At 58.1% G+C, this 907-nt stretch overlaps 1 protein-coding gene across 1 annotated transcript in view; it reads left to right on the top strand.

Moving 5' to 3' along the window:
• USP10 (ubiquitin specific peptidase 10) overlaps positions 1 to 907 on the top strand; it is a 29,207-nt gene that overhangs the window by 13,158 nt on the left and 15,142 nt on the right. Inside the window, 2 exon segments of the mRNA XM_018574956.1 lie at positions 335 to 438; positions 518 to 617. Of these exon segments, the coding sequence (XP_018430458.1) occupies positions 335 to 438; positions 518 to 617 (204 nt within the window).

Genomic DNA, 907 nt, shown 5'->3' on the forward strand with positions numbered 1-907 from the left:
GCCCCCGAATCAGCAGGACGCACGTCTGCCTCGGCTTTTGCTTAGAGAGCTGCGGCCGGGCAGGAAACTACATTTCCCAGCAGGCAGCGGCACGGCCAGTGGGGTGACTGAGCGAACTTCTGCAGTGCGCAGGAGTTGCGCCATTCCAGCCCGGCTCCTAGACCCGGAAGATGATGTCTGTGAGGTGAGTTCAGTTCCCCGTCAGTGAAGGGTTAACCCGCGCCGCCCTGAACCTGCGTCCTAGTGTCGTGCCGGCGGTCACGCGGCAGCCGATCGGATCTCCTGCGGTCACCCCAGTTATGTTTTTTTTTTTTTTCCTTTCTCTTGTTGGCAGTCCCCGGTGACAAGGTCATGCGTGACATCCGCCCCGGGGCGCCCTTTGAACCCGCCTACATCTACCGCCTGCTGACCGTCTCCAAGTCTACGCTCTCCGAGAAGGTAAAGTACGGCCCATGGTGACATGGAGGCCCGCCACACGTGACCAGGTCTGTGACGCAACGCATGTTTCTGCTCGCAGGGGCGCCAGGAGGACGCAGAGGAGTATCTCGGCTTCGTGTTGAACGGATTGCATGAAGAGATGCTGAGCCTGAAGAAGCTGCTCTACCCCCAAAACGACAGTACGGAGCTTTCTAACCTACTGTGCTGTACTGCTTCTCTCCTGGTGACAGTCCAATGATTCCGTTCCTTGGGGAGGACGGAGGTCAGATAGAAGACTGAAGGGGAGGACGGAGGTCAGATAGAAGACTGAAGGGGAGGACGGAGGTCAGATAGAAGACTGAAGGGGAGGATGGAGGTCCGATAGAAGACTGGAGGGAAGGACGGAGGTCCGATAGACTGGTGAAGGGGAGGACGGAGGTCAGATAGAAGACTGAAGGGGAGGACGGAGGTCAGATAGAAGACTGAAGGG

This window comes from Nanorana parkeri, unplaced genomic scaffold (genome assembly GCF_000935625.1).
Source record: "Nanorana parkeri isolate BGI_ZX_2015 unplaced genomic scaffold, ASM93562v1 scaffold3416, whole genome shotgun sequence".
Classification (NCBI taxonomy): Eukaryota; Metazoa; Chordata; class Amphibia; order Anura; family Dicroglossidae; genus Nanorana; species Nanorana parkeri.